Source organism: Aphelocoma coerulescens, chromosome 17 (genome assembly GCF_041296385.1).
Source record: "Aphelocoma coerulescens isolate FSJ_1873_10779 chromosome 17, UR_Acoe_1.0, whole genome shotgun sequence".
Taxonomy (NCBI): domain Eukaryota; kingdom Metazoa; phylum Chordata; class Aves; order Passeriformes; family Corvidae; genus Aphelocoma; species Aphelocoma coerulescens.
The window spans coordinates 8673873-8687806 of NC_091030.1; the positions used below are offsets into that span (position 1 = coordinate 8673873).

The 13934-nt window shown below is 50.4% G+C and overlaps 1 protein-coding gene across 4 annotated transcripts; it reads left to right on the forward strand.

Annotated features, from left to right (window-relative positions):
* Positions 1 to 292: 292 nt before the first annotated feature.
* TMEM250 (transmembrane protein 250) lies at positions 293 to 4271 on the forward strand. 4 transcript variants are annotated; one of them, XM_069031945.1, is made up of 4 exons: positions 293 to 411; positions 900 to 1041; positions 1658 to 1828; positions 3703 to 4271. In XM_069031945.1, exon 4 carries the CDS (start codon positions 3827 to 3829, stop codon positions 4244 to 4246), a length of 420 nt encoding a protein of 139 aa, XP_068888046.1. In that variant the 5' UTR covers positions 293 to 411; positions 900 to 1041; positions 1658 to 1828; positions 3703 to 3826; the 3' UTR covers positions 4247 to 4271. The 4 variants fall into 4 exon arrangements, with proteins under 4 accessions (XP_068888046.1, XP_068888048.1, XP_068888049.1 ...); XM_069031947.1 differs by having other exon boundaries at positions 900 to 1036; XM_069031948.1 differs by having other exon boundaries at positions 900 to 1009.
* The last annotated feature ends 9663 nt before the right edge of the window (positions 4272 to 13934 follow it).

Consider the following 13934-nt stretch of genomic DNA (forward strand, 5'->3'; position numbering starts at 1 on the left):
TCTTCCCTTTAGATCGTTTTGAATTTTTCTCCGCCTGTTTGGTTTTTAGGAACATTTTGGGTCTTTCTGGGATTCTCTGGACAACCTTTGGCTGCCGCTCCGGTTACGCTGGACACGGCCGCCTCCTCCGGCACCCTCAGCCCCGGTGTGACCCTCAGCCCCGGTGTGACCCCCCCGGTGTGACCGGGCCCGGCCGCCCCTCGCCCCCCCGTTGCCCGGGCAACGCGTCGCCGCCGCTTCCGGCCGGGGGGCGGCGCGGCGCGATGACGCCATCACCGCGCGCCGCCGCTCCCCGCCCGCCGCCGCCGCCGGAACCGGAGGAACCGGAGCCACCCCCGCACATGCGCAGAGCGGGCGCCCGGCGGCCCGGGCCTCGCTCCGCCCGGGCCCGGCGCGGCCATGGGCACCACGGTGAGTGCGAGGCACGGCCCGGCGGGCGGCGGGGCCCGGGCCTCGCCCTGCGGCGGCGGGAGCTCCGCCCCGGGGCCCGGCGGTGCGGCAGCGCTCGGTCACTGCCCGCCGGGGCCCGGGGGTCCCTGTCCCCGGGGTGAGTCGCGGCCGTGCGGGGCTCCCGGGGAAGGCCAGGCCGAGCTCCCTCCCGCAGCTCCTTCCCCGAGCGGCCGCGGTTCCGTTCGGGATCGGTGGGATGTAGGAGGAGTTGGCGCTTCCCCTCCTTCCGGCGCTCCCGGCGCTCATCCCTCGGCTCTAACCTTTATTTGTCATTGTCCCTAACCTTGTGCGGCTCCTCCTGGAGCACTCGGGTCCCGCCGGGGGGTCCCGTCAGTCCGGGACTGGGGAGTGCCCCGAGCCTGGGCAGATCCTGCCGGGAATGTCCGATGGATGCGGAGAGGCAGCGCGGCGTTTCCGTGCCTTTCTCACCGCACGCTCCCTTTTCAAAGGAGAGGCGGTGAAAGCTCGCCAAATCGAAGAGTTATTCACGTTCTTAACGTCCCGGTGAGGCCACCACGAATGAGGTGCCGGGGGTGACAGCGGCGTGGAGGACACGGAGGTGCCTTGAGCTGGAATCCTCTGAGCTGTGAGGTGATGGCCAGAAAAGGCCGAGTTGGCCCCCATAATTATGGAATGGGTGTCCAAAGCTGTTTATGGGCGTCACGTGCAAAATACAGACTGGGGGATAATCACAGAATCACGGAAGGGTTTGAGTTGGAAGGGACCTTACAGCTCATCCCATTCCACCCCCTGCCCTGGCAGGGACACCTTCCACTGTCCCAGGCTGCTCCAAGCCCCGTCCAGCCTGGCCTTGGACACTTCCAGGGATCCAGGGGCAGCCACAGCTTCTCTGGGCACCCTGAGCCAGGGCCTCACCATCCTCCCAGGGGAGGATCTGCTATTCCATATTCAGTTTGGAAAGTCTGTGCTCCCTGCATCGTGTTTCACATGCCCCAGAACAGTTTGTGACAGGAGAGGTGACCAGCACGAGCTCATTGTGATTTTCTGTCCTGGCATTGACTACCAGCTCACTGATTCCTCCCAGCATGGATCAGTAAGCTGGAATCCATATATTGCTAAGTGTTGGATTCTTTTTAGAGTCTTTATGGGCTTAAAAATTCATGCTTGAGGAGGGGCCTAGTAACTGTGAACATTTTAATGCACAAAATGAGCAAATTGAAAATTATTCTGTCATTTTGCCTTTTAGATCAACTCCTGTGCAGAGAGTTGTGAGTTTATGAAGCACCTCAGCAGTTTCTGTCACTCTTCCTAGAAGGTGTCACAGGAAAACTTCACTCTTTTGTTCCAAGAATTCAGTGGCATCCCGGAAGGGCAGCGGAGCCCCGACCTGCTGAGTGGATGGCAGCACCCCTAAAATGTAATAATTCAGAGTTTATTTTGTCCTCCCAATGTCCCCCTGCTTGTGCCTGTTCCAATGTTGATATTTGAGTTCATCCAAAGAGCATGAACCCACCAAAGGGTGTTTGTTCCCGTGGTGGGCACAGTAACTGTGCAAGAGGATGCTGGAAAACTTTGTGTCCTGCTGAAGGAAGTTGCAAGGAGAGGCTGCATCGTCAGGAATTGAATGCTCTGCATCCAGAGCATGTGATTTTTGACCTGTCTTGCTTTAGTCCTCCAAAAATATCTCTGAGAGCAAACGCTGAGCAGTTCATACCCATCATGTGGGAAGTGTGTCGGGTCACATGCTCCAGGCACAGAACTGGGTTGGTTTTAGGCAGCGTTGGTTCAGTGTCTGAGCAATTTCTGTGCCTTGCAAAAGCCACATTTCCGAGCTGCTTGGCATTTCCTGGCTACAGACAGGAAATAGGGCAAGAGGCACCTAAAATTATGAGGGTGCCTGTGGTAATTGAGGAGAACTGGAGAACCCTTGGTTTCCCAGATTCCCTAAATCATCATTTAGCCCCTACTCATTTTTTGGTAGTCCCTGATGCATGTAGAACCAATACTGCCTCACATTTCTGTAACAGCAAAAAGGAATTGGAAGCTGGGGCTGAGCAGGAGAGATCAGAACTGCAATTTCCATGGAATTTGAGGCAGGAAGCCGGGCAGAAACTTCCCCACTGATGCATGTTATATCAGAGAAGGATTTAGGTATCAAAAATACAGTTTCCTGCAGCTTTATCATTTGCTCTGTGGTTAGTTCTGTTAGTAAGGAAACGAAAGAATTAGTTTTACTTTTAAGAATAGCCAGATTTTTGGTTCAACAGAGGAAAGATCTGCCTGGATCTGAACACTTGGGTGTGCGAGGAGTCTGGGGAAGTCCCTGTTGTTTTCCAGCATTCTCTGATGAGTGCATTGTCATTTCATAATTCCCGGAATTTGGCACATCAGGAGCCTGGGGTGAAGCAGAGAGCAGCTAAGAGGCTCCTGCTCATCACTCACACAACAACAATGGGTGTGTGGAAGGATGTTAAGATTATAAATCCTAAACACTGCAGAAGATCAAGATAATTTCACTTATCTCTGCAGGTCCCAAGGGGAGAAATAAACTGGTGGATGCCTTTGAAAGGTTGCCTGGCCTTGCCTTGCAGTGACAGCAAGAGCACAAGGCTGGCCTGAGCCAGGGGAGGTACATCCTGTGGAGTGTGAAAAACATGATTGCCTCATTGTTCTTCCAAGACCTTCCATTATTTTCAGTTTGTTTATTTGGTGAAGCTTTGCCAAGTTTGGAAATGAGCACAAATCTAGAATCCACTTGCAAAAGTGCTTGGAGAACTCTTTTTTTTTTTTTTACTTTTAAAGGAAATAACGACCCGATGCAAACACATACATTAATATTACTGCTCTCACATTAATATTATTGCTCACATGGGTGGGCTCTTGCAGGGTGGCTGTTGGGTTAGGAAAGATCTGTGAATTAACCAGGATCATTTCAGACCAAACCTCTTTGCTGCGTTAACACTGGTTAAAGTTTACAACAGGCTACAACTGGTGCTGGCCAGGGAATTTATTTGGAATCTGGCGTGGAAATAGAATGCGTTTGTGTGGGGAGTAAGAAGCAAAGAGGAAAAACAAAGATGTTTTAAGGGAAGAAGTTGAGGTTTGGAAAGCAGTAGTAAGTGAGTGCTGATGCTGAAATCAGGCGGGATAAGTTGCTCTATTCAGCAGCTTCAGGAGAACTGAAACTTTCTATTGTGTGTGTTACTTAGAGAAAACTTCAATTGTCTGAGTTATTTGCCAGCACCAAGCCAGACTCTGCTCACTGTGCTTCCCTCCTGTGCCTTCCCGCAGGTGTCTCCGTTCGCGGACATCCAGCCCAGGGTTAGCTGTGCCAGGCTGCCGGCTCTGTCCCGCTGCCGTCTGATATGTGCCCTGCGGCTCGTGGCCTGGGGCCGGCTGCGCGGGGCGGGGCCCGATGCCGGTGATCCCCATTCCCCGGCGGGTGCGCTCGTTCCACGGCCCCCACACCACCTGCCTGCACTCGGCCTGCGGCCCCGTGCGCACCACGCACCTGGTGCGCACCAAGTACAACAACTTCGACATCTATCTCAAATCGCGATGGATGTACGGATTCATCCGCTTCCTGCTGTACTTCAGCTGCAGCCTCTTTACCTCCATCCTCTGGGTGGCTCTCTCGATCTTGTTTTGCCTTCAGTACCTTGGCATCCGCATCTTCCTGCGCTTCCAGTACAAACTCTCCATCATCCTGCTCTTGCTGGGGCGGAGGCGGGTGGACTTCAGCCTCATGAATGAACTGCTCATCTATGGAATTCATGTGACCATGCTGCTGGTGGGGGGGCTGGGGTGGTGTTTCATGGTCTTTGTGGATATGTAAATAAAACCAAGCGCATGTGGGATCAGGAGGTGACTTTTCTTCTACCCCTAAAATGTGTCAATATCCTCTTTTTTTTTTTTTTTTTTCTAATATAAATTAATTTATTTCTCAGTGCTAATTTTTGTGGATAAATTAACATGCTTGTCTCTGGAATTTGTATCTCTTTGAGGGTCGAGGTGCCATTTTGATTTTCAAAGTGCAACACTTGATTGGGTGTTTTATTCTTTGCACAGTGCAGGTTAATATAAGTCTCTTTTAATCCATAAGAGCCTATTTTGTTGGTGTTCCTGTACTCCTGTGGGCATGAAAAAGGCCGTGATTTATCTGGAGGACAGAAGCCAGATAATTTTGCACCCCACACTCTTAATCCATCTTCACCATTTTCCTAAAAATGTTCCTTAATGTCTCAGGCCTGTAATAAGTATCTTTCTTGTAGGTTTACATCTTACATATTCCCAATAAGAATCTGGGGCCAAAATTCAACAGACTGTAGAGCTTTGGGGGCTTTTTTCCCCTCTTTTATTTTTAGATTTGTGCAAGACATACATTTGCCCCACTCTACTGTTTCATCCACTTTAAGGTGATTATATAGCTTTGAGTGGCTTTGTCCTTTTCAGGCAGTTAGTGCTGAGTAATTGAGTCTTTCCCTAATAGCACAAATCCACGGGAGGGATGGGAGCAGGGCTTGCTATCATGTGCTCCTGAAATTCCCAGTCACGGCAAATATGTTCTCATTTTGCAGTGATTAAGGGGGACCCATTGCAATGATCCTCAGTGTTCAGATCTTGGCATTTGGTTCTACTTTCCCCTGAATTGATTAGTTCCAGCTTTCTCACAGAGATTCTTCTGTCTCACGGAGTACAATGAGGTGAGACTGTCTTACCTAGGAGAGATTGGTAGCAGAGTGCAGTCTGAACTGGCAATAATTGTTCCCTGAAATGACACGAATTGTTCTACCTCTGCAGCAGGGAGAGGGGGGGTCACTGCAGAGCGTTACCAACGGCTCAAAAAGGCAGTTGAATTTTAAGCTCAGTTCTACTGGTCTTGATCTAAGTTGTCACTATGCAGTCAGTCAAGTAACTCTATTTATGGAGCCCAGAAGCTGGCCTAAAGTTTATTTTTATATTGCTTTTGTTTGTTTGTTTTGCCTCATAATGGAATATTGCCTTTTTCCCTGCATTCTTTAAAGAAATGTTTGAAAACAAGTTGGTAAAAATGATGGAGAACCTTTTTCCCTCCCTCCACAAAGTCTTTGGGGTCAATCATAGGGAAATAAGCAAGAGTGGAATTACATGACTGTGTTTTTTTTCTCCTTGGTCAAAGCTGTGAGTGCCGTTTGCACACGGGGAAAGATCCTTCACATTTCAGCTTGTGAGCGGTGCAGCCTTTTGCTGACATACTTTGGTTTGGAGGCTTATGGATAGAAAATAGAGAAGCTTCTGTGTGAAGCCCAAAGCTAAAGCACCCCCCGAAATTCTGTCATTATGGAGTGTTACAGATAACGCAGCTGAACAGCAGAGCTGAATAAATAATGGCCACGGTGGTGTGAACTTTAGATTAGCCCCAAGAGAGCCAAAGGCTCTTTCTGCAGCAGAGATGTAGCATCAGCATCTGTCACAAACTGGTGTCTGGAACTTTCCTCCCAACAGAGATCTCCCCAGAGCCTTCTCTGGGATTGTTCTCCAGACCCCAGATCCTGAGTGTCCTGTAGGTCTGAGCTCCAGCTTGTTCTGTGTGCAGGGAGAGCTCCCAGTAATCCCCAGCCCGGTGCTTTCCTGCCCGGCACAGCCAGCCCGGAGCGCTGCGGACTGGGGGAGGCTCTCAGGGTGGCTGTGCTCCAGAATTCCTGCAGAAAACCTGTCACAGCCGGCCAGCAAACAGCCCTGGGAGAGCAGCCGGGATCCTCCTTGGGTGGTGGGACCTTGTTTCACCTGGGAGTGGCTGAACTTCAGCACTCCTTGGGTGAAAGGGTGATTTGTGGTCCCGTGCCTGCCAGGCCCGCTGTGATGGACACACTCAACTGCTTGGCCAAACCTGCGGTGGTTTGGTTCCGGATCCGAAGGAAACAAAGGTTTGGGCCGTCCCCAGGTCGTGAACTTCTCTGGTTTCACGGTGTTCTTTGAAAACCCCCACAGGAACAGGGTGACACAGCCGGCTTTGATGTGTGTGAGCCTGTAAAGCAGAGCAGCGATCATGCGATTAACACATGAATAGCAGGTGGTTCTTCCAGCGCTAATTTGGTCAAGGAACAAAGGAGCTTGTGGGTACAAGGAGTCTCACAACCTTTTTCATCACTTGTAATTTGACTGCGAGCCAACTGCTTTATTCCATAAATATGACAGCCTGAGTGAGCCTTTTTTGAGCTGTCCCTGCTGAGCAGCTGCCGGGCTGGGGGGACCTGCCCTGGAGCTGGAGCCTCACAAGGTCACTGCTGGAGGCTGAGACCCCTTGCCAACTGCAGATGTGGGCAAGTGACTGATGCTGAGCATAACCTCGTTATCACAGAGCATTCACATCTCATCTGGGGAGCTTTGGCTCATTGTCACGTCCTTGGTGCAGGGAGCGGGAGATGGAGCCTCACTTTTGTGCCTTCCTTCGACAAACCCGCTTTGGCCGCTCGGACTTCCATTGGCCCTGTGTCCTGAGGAAGAAGGACGTGTCCTTGTTAAATCACAACAAATAACCTTCGCCAAATGCCCAGATGTTTCTCAAGAGAGACCCTGGGGCTGAGCTGCTTTAGCTCAGTGACTCCCCAGTATCTTCTACAAAGGTGGCCAAGTACCTGCACTCAGAATGGCCTGAAGCTCAGGTCTCCTGTGGCACACAGACGCCCCAAAATTAGGTGATTGAGGCAGCCTCAAAGGCACCATGACGTTCAAAAATCTCTGATTTTTGGTCATTACCAGCACTTGGACACCTTGGTGATGTGATCCTACCAGCACAGTGGGGAAAGTGAGGTCCCTGTGAAGTCATGCTGGCAAGGAAGAGGAATTAATTTTCAAATTATTTGTTTTATGATGTAATAATTTAGACATTTTAGCTCTACCTGAGTGGAGCAATATTTGGCACTTTTCCTCGTCAAAGCGTTTTCCAACTGGAGCTAATTAAACCTCACAACATCCCCAGGAGGTTGCAGAATAAGTAAGATCTTGGGAATGGTTCAGAATGTAAATTCATTGGTTTTAATTTTTTTAAAAAAGCTTTTAGGATTATTTTGCCAAAGTATTTCTTTCTTGCAGAATTGAGGTTCTAAACTTTCTTAGAAGTTGAAAGGGAGCCAAGCCACAACTGAGGGAGGGAGAAAGAGGCAGATTGAATGTTGTATTAAGGTTATGCAAAGCTAAGTTGAGGTCTTTTCCCCCATTTAGTTTAATTGAAAACCTGGCATTTTTGATAAAGGGACACACAAAACATTGTAGAATACAAGTAAGGAAATAGGGGAAGTTGAACTTTCTGCTGTTCAAGAGTGGTTTATAATGATATTTGCCAGAAAAATTTCATGTTGAGCAGGTTCTTGCAGACTGTGCCTCGTTGGGGAAGTTTGTGTTCTTTTGAGTATTTCACTCTTTTCAAATTCAGTGTTGGGAAGGATGGATCCAAAATATTTTAAGTCTATTAAAGCTATATAGATGGATTTAACTCTAAAATTATTGCAATTTTCATTTCAGCATTCCTTCATGCCAATCCCATCCTGAACAGTGAGAGCAGATGGTTTGTTGGGATTTTTCCTTTCTTTCCCCGTTTGGTCTTTAAACATTTCTATTCCACATGGTGGGTTAAAAATGTCCTTAAGACTAATCAGGAAAAATATTAGAAATACTGATCTGGGAGAGTGTATCCTTTGCAGACCTACTCCAAACCCTCTGGAGAAGGAGTCCTGCTCGCTCCAGAGCTTTTGGGGTGTTTGTGTGGCAGGGGGATCCCGGCTGAGGAGCCGTGCGGTGGCGAAGCCGCCTTGGGCCTGTTGTTCAGCCTGGGAGTGTTTGAACGAGACTGAAGTGTTGGAGTTTCACCTCGTTAACTCTTCAGAACATGGCACCAGCTGGTGTTTTGGGTGCCTGTAAAATTCTGTATGAAACATGCCACCTACATTAAACTTGGGTGTTTAACATGTTGGTGGATGGGTTGGGAAGAAAAAGGAAGGATTTCCTCTTCTCGTGGTGGCATCGCTGTGATGTGGGGATGTCCTGCTGGTGGGATGGCAGGGTGGGGGCACAGTGTGGGTTGAAGGTTGAACTTGATCTTGGAGGTCTTTTCCAAAATTAATGACTTTGTGGTTCTCTGAAACCGGGCAATGCAGGGTAGAGGAGACAGAAGGAGCTGTCACTTCCCACTGAGGGGCACAGCAATTAATTCCTAGAAGGTCCTGTCTTTCCTCCTTTCCCTGCTGGAGCTGAGCTTGCTGTGCAGAGCTGTAGTTTCGGGACACAGTTGTGATGCTTCCTATGGGAATAGGGGAGTATTCCTGCCGTGGTGGACTTTGGCATTCCTATTATTTTTGTGTGGAAAGTACTACAGTGATGTGCAGCAGCATGAAACCCTAAAATAGATGCTGGACAGGACGTGCTCTCCAGTGACTGGCAAGTTGGAGTCCATGGAGCACAGGTTTTGGAGATCCAGTATGGGCAGGACCATTACAGACCAAACTGGAGACGTATTTGTGTGGATAGAGCAGCCCACAAACCCCATGTGTGCAGGAGATGCTCCTTTCTGGTATCCCAAGAGCTGAAGAGTCACAGTGGAGAACTTGAAGGGGAAGGAGGTTTGTAAGAGAGAGAAGGACTTGGGCAAGGATGGATGTGTTTTCACTTACAGTAATATGTGGTTATCGAGCCTTTGCCATCTCCTGGGGAAGAACTTGTTTGCCCAGTTCCTAGAGGGAGCTTTGGGAGTTTTGTCCCAGTTTATAGCTGTAACTCTCAAAAAGTCACTGGGAGCAGACTGGAGAAGAAACCAGCCCCTCACCTGCCTGAAGGCTCACTGCAATTCTTCCTAGGGTTCTCTTACGTCACTGACTTGATCTCCCTCCTGGAGGGAGTAAATTCTTTACTTTCAAGTAAATTCTTTACTTCCAGTTGTGGAAAACAGCACGGCACGTTTCCCTTCAGGAACAGCTTTGGCTGTTCTGGAGCCTCCAGCACACACAGATAGAACACTGTTCCAGCAAACACGTTGCTGGAAAATATGAAGCCTTGTTATCTTTCTGCGTTTTTATTTAGCCAAACAAGGTTTCCATAGCTCCTGGACAGCTCTGCTGCTGGGGGAAAGAAAAAAAACACCCTGTCATTTCTTCACCTGCCAACTCTCTGCACTAATTTTGTCTCCCTGCTTCAAAGCTCTCGTCGTGCCCAGAAAATGTCAGTTCAAAGCGAAGTTTTGTCCAGTAATGAGCCAGTGAAAATTGTTCAGTGTAAGATCTCCTTGTGCAGCTCTCAGAGCTGTGCTGAGGTGGGAGCAGGCCGGGCGGTGGGGTCTGCTCCGAGCTCCGTGCTCGGGAGGCTGCAGTCAAGGCTGATGTTCCATAGGAGTAGCTTTAAGGTAACAGATAAAAGGAGCATCCCTGCCCTTCCTGCATCTTCCCATGTGATAAATTCATCTGCTGAGGGGGAAAAAGAACCCCATCCCTTGCACAAGAGCTGTAGGAACAGGACACTTTTCTGTGCTGATGCGTGTTAGGCTCTGCAGAGCCTCTTCCCCCGCTGACCTCCACCCCACACTGCCCTGGCTGTGAGAGCGTGCTCCAAGAACGTGGGATGTTCCCTGGGCTGGGGAAGTGTGTGAAAGGGAGCTGCTCCTGCCAGGGCTCAGCCTTGTGACTGCAAGACTGTGGCCTGCAAGGGCCACATCCTGGCCTTGGATGCACAAGACTGTAGTAAATCAGAGCCTCTAATGCAGCCAAAAGCCAACTTTTCCCTGCAAGGAAAGCACTGTGTGTAACACCAAGAGACAAATACCAAAGTCCTTAGCTGGTTCTTGAATAAAAAAAAATAAATCTCCCGTTGGCCCTGGTGAGAGTTTTGCCTGAGTAAGGACATCCAGATTATGCATGCTAATTAAATGAACGACCCATCCCTTCAGAGTCTGCTCTCTGCTGGGAATTCCCCTCTGAGTAACTTGCTCCCAGTGAGGAAAGGAGTTGCATGAAAAATTTCCCAGATGGTGAATCTGTTAGAGAAAATCACAATCTGTTTGTGGCTTTTTCAAACAAAAAAGAGCACAGGAGACGCTGTGGAATAAATTTGTTGTTGCAAACCATTTGCTCGGTAATGGGGAGAATTTAGATGGGCAAAGATCTTTTTTTTTTTTCTTTTTTTTCCAGAGGAGTCTTATCTCCTTGCCTCGAAAACCGAGCAACGGTTTAAAAAATAAATCACAGCGATGTATATTTGAAAAGCCCAGCGCGGTTACTTTAACGCTGCCTGTTCGTTTATTCTGCCATCGAGGGTGTCTGAAGCTGCCGGGGGACAGCGGCCTCGTCCATGCAAAGCTCCCGAGGAACAATTGCTGCTGTGTGCGGCACAAAGGGGCCGTTTCACACAGCGCCGTGTCCCGCTGGCTGCCCTGCCAGCATCCCTGGGCACAGGGACCCACGCAGCCCCGGGCCCCCGGCCAGCCCCGCCGGCTCCGGGCTCCGGGGCCAAAACCAACCCCAGACAGTGCGAGGGGGCTGGGGAGCGCTGGGGTGATGGAGCAGGGAGGCAGCCGGGCAGTGGGGCCAGGCAGGAGCAGCAGAGGGGAGCCTGTGGGGTGCCAGGCTGTGCCCCGGGGGCTGCGGTCACCGCTCCTTCCTGCAGCCCCTCTGCAGGCAGGGAAGGGACCGGCACCGAGGAGGGCTCGCATCTGTCAGAGCCCGAGACAGCGCATCCCTGCCTGCACTCTGCCGGTGCTGCACCACCGGTGTTGCCTGGCCACGTTTCGCTTCAAATCTGAATTTCATAAAAAGCTCCGAGCCAAGAAAAATCCTTCCAAGTTTGTCTCTTTTTTTTCTTTCTTTTTTTTTTTTTTTTTATTTTAACTTCAAATGAGCACTGCTTAATAGTTTCTTGGAAAGGCGTTTGCTTGCAGTTCTGTGCAATGTAGGCACTGTTACTTCCTTCTTTTCCATGTGAGGCTGACTGCAAACTGTCTGGTGGCAAACATGAAACCAGCGTTGTGCAACGGGGACGGGGATGAGAGGAGGGGGGAGCAGCACAGGCGGCTAAAAGGGCCGGAATTTTCAATGTGGAGCTTTCCTAGCAGAACTGATAGGGAATTCTTGTGCATACATTGCTTTAATCAGCCCTTTTAATAACATCAGAAGTGCTAGGAATTACATAACCACGCGCTGTCTGGGTTTTGCTGGGTTGTTGAGGAGAGATTTATGTGCCTTCAGGACTTGCTGAACCTCAAGGACTGAGGGTCCAGCACGAGGCACGACAGGGACTTGCCCAGAGTTCTGTGCTCCAGCCTTTCCTTGCAAACCGAGCTGGTAGTGCTGATTTGCCAACAAATTTCCTATTTACTGTTCACCAGAGCATCAGTTGTGACAAATAGACAGAAGAAGGCAGCATTTCACTGAAAGCATTTTATGTACTGATTAAGACACCGTACAAAGAGCTCCTCTGGGTGCATGGGGAGTCTGGGTTGCAGAGTCGCTATTGCAGCGTTTGGGGGGCTGCTGTCGGAGCTTTGCAGGTCAAAAATCACCAAAATTGATGTATTTCTGCACTCTGGCTGTCCAAACCAGGGGAGTGCACTGACTGCTCTTTGCAAGAGCAGGGGGGTGGTTTCCACAGAGATTGATTGTTCGAGTTGTGCCCGTGCTCACTCATTGTGAACGCCTTCGGAAGGGGCTGGATGCAGAGAAAACACAGGATAATTTTTCTGATCAGTAACAACATGATAGCAATGTGCTACAATAAGGACAAGAAAATTTCATGCTTCAAGGACTGTAGCTGCTTCCAGAGAGGGCAGGAGGGGGCTGGTGCTGCTGGGAATGGTGGGCATGCAGGGAAGGGCTGGAGGATTTTTGGTCTCTTCCTTTAAAGCATCAAGCACCAAAGAAGCAAGACCTGAACCCCTGGTTATAACTCTGTGTAAATGTCTAATTCTGCTGCAATCAGTGGCAAACTCTCAGCGCTTTCAGCAAGGTCAGGGTTTCACCTTGTTTCCTCTCCAACAAACCTGCCTCTTCTTGGGGAAATAAATAAACCAGTTGAAAGCGAAGCCCAGAAGGTCAAGTTGCAACACTCAAACCTACAGAAGATGTACATTGTTTGTGTCCTGTGTCACACAAGAAATATGAGGCCAAACCCTGAATTCCCTCATTTCAGGCCACTGCTGTGGGATTTTTCCCAGGCTGACTCTGCTGTAATTCCTGGGTTGCTGCTCCTTTCTGGCTGGTGCAAGGGAGCAGCCCACGGATGGGAAGAAGATGGGTTTGCTTCTCCAGTGTGAAGGGCAGGCACAGGGGGTTGAATTCAGCCCAGGTGTAGAAGCTGCACCTCCCTGGGGGTCCAAAAGCCCCCAGCATGGTAAGAGAGTGGTTTGGAGAAACCACCCCACTCCTGCAGGTCCTGCTGGGCCAAGGCACCCATCACTCATGGCTTGAGCTCCACATTGGTGACAGAGCGCTGTGAGATCACCGAGGACAGAGGTGGGCAATGAGCAGATTTGTTCAGGAAGAATTTCTTCACAGAAAGGGTGGTGAAACTTTGGAAGGGGCTGCCCAGGGAGGGGGTGGTGTCCCCACCCTTGGAAGTGTCCAAGAAATGCCTGGACGTGGCACTCAGTGCCCTGGGCTGGCTGACAAGGTGGGGATTGGTCACAGGTTGGACTCGAAGGGCTGGGAGGGCTTCTCCAGCTTCAGTGGTTCTGGGATTCTGTCATTCTGCTCACAGCACGCCCATGACCTTGAACATCTTTTCCATCCTTCCAGCACATGATTCGGGGGAGAAAGCAGGGACGGGGGCGGCGGCACAAGTATCGAAACGTTTGTTCAGCAATTGCTGCAAAAAAGAAAAACTTGCTTCAATCTGCAGAGATGCCAACTGAATTTTGTTTTGTTTTGGTGCTTTGGAGGCGAGCCAAAAGCGGGATGTTGTGAAGTCTTCGGCAGCTACTGCCTGCTTGTTCCATACCAAGCATAACTCTGGCTGTATTTTTATCGGCAAACTCGGTCCCACGCACGAGGATGTGCAAACGGGAGCCGTGGCTGCAGGGCTGCGCTGCCGGGGCACCGCGGAGCAGAGCCCAGCCCCGCCTGCAGCCAGGAGATGCCCTCCGAAGGTTATCCCTCTTCCCTGCCAGCTCCAGGCGGAACAGCGAGCGGTTTTGATTGGAGAGGGGGGGCAAAGCAGCTCTGTTCCCATTCGGGTCGCCGTTCCTCGGTCTCAGGGCAGGTTCTAGAGAAGTCCTGGCTGCGGCTCCGCGAGCTTGCAGGGAATTTCGGGGATTGCTTTTTGCATTTCACGTGGGGCCGAGGCGGTTTGTGCTGTGTCAGCAGAAGAGCCTGTGCTCTGCCTTGCACAATAGATCGCCGCTGGGTATAAATAGCCTTTCGTGCCTGTCACCTCGGTGACTTTAATGGCGATGCCCTGATTTATCCCTGCTTCCAGAGGATGCTTCAGGTGTGTGCTCTCCCCCCGGGACCGAAGGCGCATTTAAATTAAACGCCTGTTTAAGAGGCTCTGAGCAGCGGCACTCCAAG

What these genes read in the sequence shown, in the direction of transcription:
- TMEM250 (XM_069031945.1), top strand. Translation starts at nt 3,827, where the DNA reads ATGCCGGTGATCCCCATTCCCCGGCGGGTGCGCTCGTTCCACGGCCCC.